Source organism: Tachyglossus aculeatus, chromosome 8, assembly GCF_015852505.1.
Source record: "Tachyglossus aculeatus isolate mTacAcu1 chromosome 8, mTacAcu1.pri, whole genome shotgun sequence".
Classification (NCBI taxonomy): domain Eukaryota; kingdom Metazoa; phylum Chordata; class Mammalia; order Monotremata; family Tachyglossidae; genus Tachyglossus; species Tachyglossus aculeatus.
In genome coordinates, this window is record NC_052073.1 from 22786873 (window position 1) to 22789417 (window position 2545).

The following is a 2545-nucleotide window of genomic DNA, read 5'->3' on the forward strand; positions in this document are numbered from 1 at the left end:
TAATTAATTAATTTCCCCTCTCCCTCTCTCTTGCCTCACTCCTTCTTCCTTCCCATTTCCTTTTTCTCTCCTCGGTTCCTTCCCTTCGCTCCCTATTTCTGTAAAATGGAGATTAAGACCGTGAGCCCCAGGTGGGATAAAGACTATGCCCAATCTGATTATTTTATAGCTACTCCAAGCGCTTAGAACAGTGAGTGCTTAACAAATACCATCATTAACGAATTCATTTCCCCTCTCCCTCGCCCTTGTCTCACTCCTTCCTCCTCCCTTTCTCCCTCCTCTCCCCTCGGTTCCTTCCCTTCGCTCCCGTTTCCTCCTCAAAGAAAGAAAACTCCAGGCGAGGCCCTGGTGCTTGCGGTGGCAGTTTTACTGAAGCCCCAACTGGGTATGGGGTTGTGGGTGAGTGGGTGGGGAAACGGGACACGTACTAGACAAAGGGTAGGCACACGCAAATGATGCCCACCCATAAAACCACCACTACCACCGTGGGTCGGGTTTCGTTGGGAAAGGAGGGAAAGTCCCGCTCTTTTCTTCTGGTTCCCTCCGGCTGTCTGTGTCCCTCTCTCTCTCTCTCTCTCTCTCTCTCTCTCGGCCACGGTCCCTATCTCTGTCCCTCGGTCCCCGTCTTTATCCCCGTGTCTAGAGTCCAGGGCAGCTGGAACTCTTCTGGCTCCAAGGGACAGCAGTGAGTCGCCTCCACGTTCTTCAGGTGCTTGCGGGCCAGGAACAGGGCAAGCTGTCGACGTTTCTTGGGGGGCAAGGCCTCCCCGACACTCCAGGGAAAGCGGCCGGGGCCACCGTCCTGCCAGGTCCGGTCCCTGTAGGCCTTCAGGACGGCCAGGCACCAGGCGTCGTCCACTCGGTAGCGCCTGTACATTTCCTCCTCGTGGGCCAAGCTGGCGGCGCCCAACCACCGGCCGACCGCCCCCACCGACTCGGGGCCCATGACGTTGGGGTAGCGGTGCTGCAGCAGCCGCAGAAGGAGCCGGTTGCCCCGATTGCCCTCCACCTCGCTGGGCGACCCGGTGCCGTCTGGGGCCTTGGTGGTGACCACGTCGTCCTGGGTCCGGCGGATGAGCAGGACCGGGCCCGGGTACCGGCACAGCTGGTCGGCGATGTTGAGGTTGAAGTGCTGCCGGACGGTCCGCACCACCAGCCCCTTCCAGCTGCGGGGCATGACCTTCAGGGCCAGCGGCACCAGGTCGTCGAAGGTGGCGTCCAGCACCAGGGCGCCCAGGTCCGGGTAGGTCATGGCGGCCCAGGTGGCGGTGAAGCCGCCGATGGACCAGCCGTAGACCACCACGCGGCCGATGGGGAAGCGCAGCCGGTGCAGGGCGTATTTGATGACCACGTCCATGGCATTGGCATCCTGCTGGGGGAAGGGCGCCCCGGTGCTGCCCGCGAAGCCGGGGTGGTTCCAGCCCAGGACGGAGTAGCCGGCCTCCAGCGGGGCCCACAGGCAGCCCATTTCGTAGAAGCCCGCGTTGCCCTCGCAGCAGATGACCAGCTTCCGGCCCCTCCCGTCAGGGCCCGGCTGCCCGCGCCGGTCCATAAACATGGTGTCTATCTCGTTGCCATCACAGGCCTCCAGCTTGGCCCGGCGGCCCTGGAACTTCTCCACCAGCCGGGCCTGGCCCTGCAGCAGCAGCGGCAGCAGCGCCTTGGTCATCAGACACATGGACCCCGGGTAGATGAGCCAGCGGCCGAACGAGTGGGCCAGGATGTAGCTGGCCAGCTGGCCCGGCAGCTCCTTGATCTGGTGCAGGCCGCAGAGGAGTGGGCCCCGGCCGGCCCGGCTGTGGCCCGTCAGCAGGGTCGAGCCCGAGCGGAGTAGCCACACTCCGGCCGCGGCGGCCGCGCAGGTCAGGGCGCGGTGGCGGCTGTTGTTGCTGTTGATCTCGTCCCAGCGGAAGTCCACGGGCCAGCTCTTGAAGTCATAGCTGTAGTTGGCCGTCAGGTAGATCTTAAACACGTGGACCAGCGCCTTCACAAAACAGATCACGCACATGTGGGACCCCGGGGTCCATAGGCGGCTCTGGACCCTGGGGGGGAGCGGAGGGGGGTGGACCAGCCCAGGGAAGGAGGAGGCCGAGGGGGGGTGGACTGGCCCAGGGAAGGAGGAGGCCGAGCCGGGGGAAGGCCCGGCCCAGGGAAGAGAGAAGGAGGAGGCTGAACCGATCTCGGGAAAAGGCAAAGGTCAAGAAGCGTCATTGAAGATCCTTCGCACCAGATGGTCAAGGGCCCCCGCGAGCTGACCCGTGCCCAGCGAGGGCCCCGGGGAAATGGCAGAACGAAGCCATCTCCACGGTGACCTCCGCCCTCTGGGGAGGGGGGAGGCTTTATGAGGCAACACTGGGAGGGTGGTACTGAGTCTGGGGGGAGGGGCCGGGGACACTCTCCCTCCCCTCTTACTGCTGGTAGGGGGAGGAGGGGCTGCTGCGGGGCTCAGCTGCTCCCCCAAATTTGAGAGGGCCAAGCCTGGAGTGAGAAGCGGAGGCTCCACTCTTCCCTCCCAAATTTATCCGGCACCAAGGTGGTGCTCCAT

General features: G+C 63.8%; 1 protein-coding gene across 1 annotated transcript; it reads right to left on the minus strand.

The window, feature by feature from the left end:
• Nucleotides 1-326: 326 nt before the first annotated feature.
• Nucleotides 327-2283, minus strand: ABHD16B (abhydrolase domain containing 16B). Its single transcript, XM_038750497.1, has one exon. It carries the CDS (start codon nucleotides 2006-2008, stop codon nucleotides 602-604), a length of 1407 nt encoding a protein of 468 aa, XP_038606425.1. The 5' UTR covers nucleotides 2009-2283; the 3' UTR covers nucleotides 327-601.
• Between the last annotated feature and the right edge of the window lie 262 nt (nucleotides 2284-2545).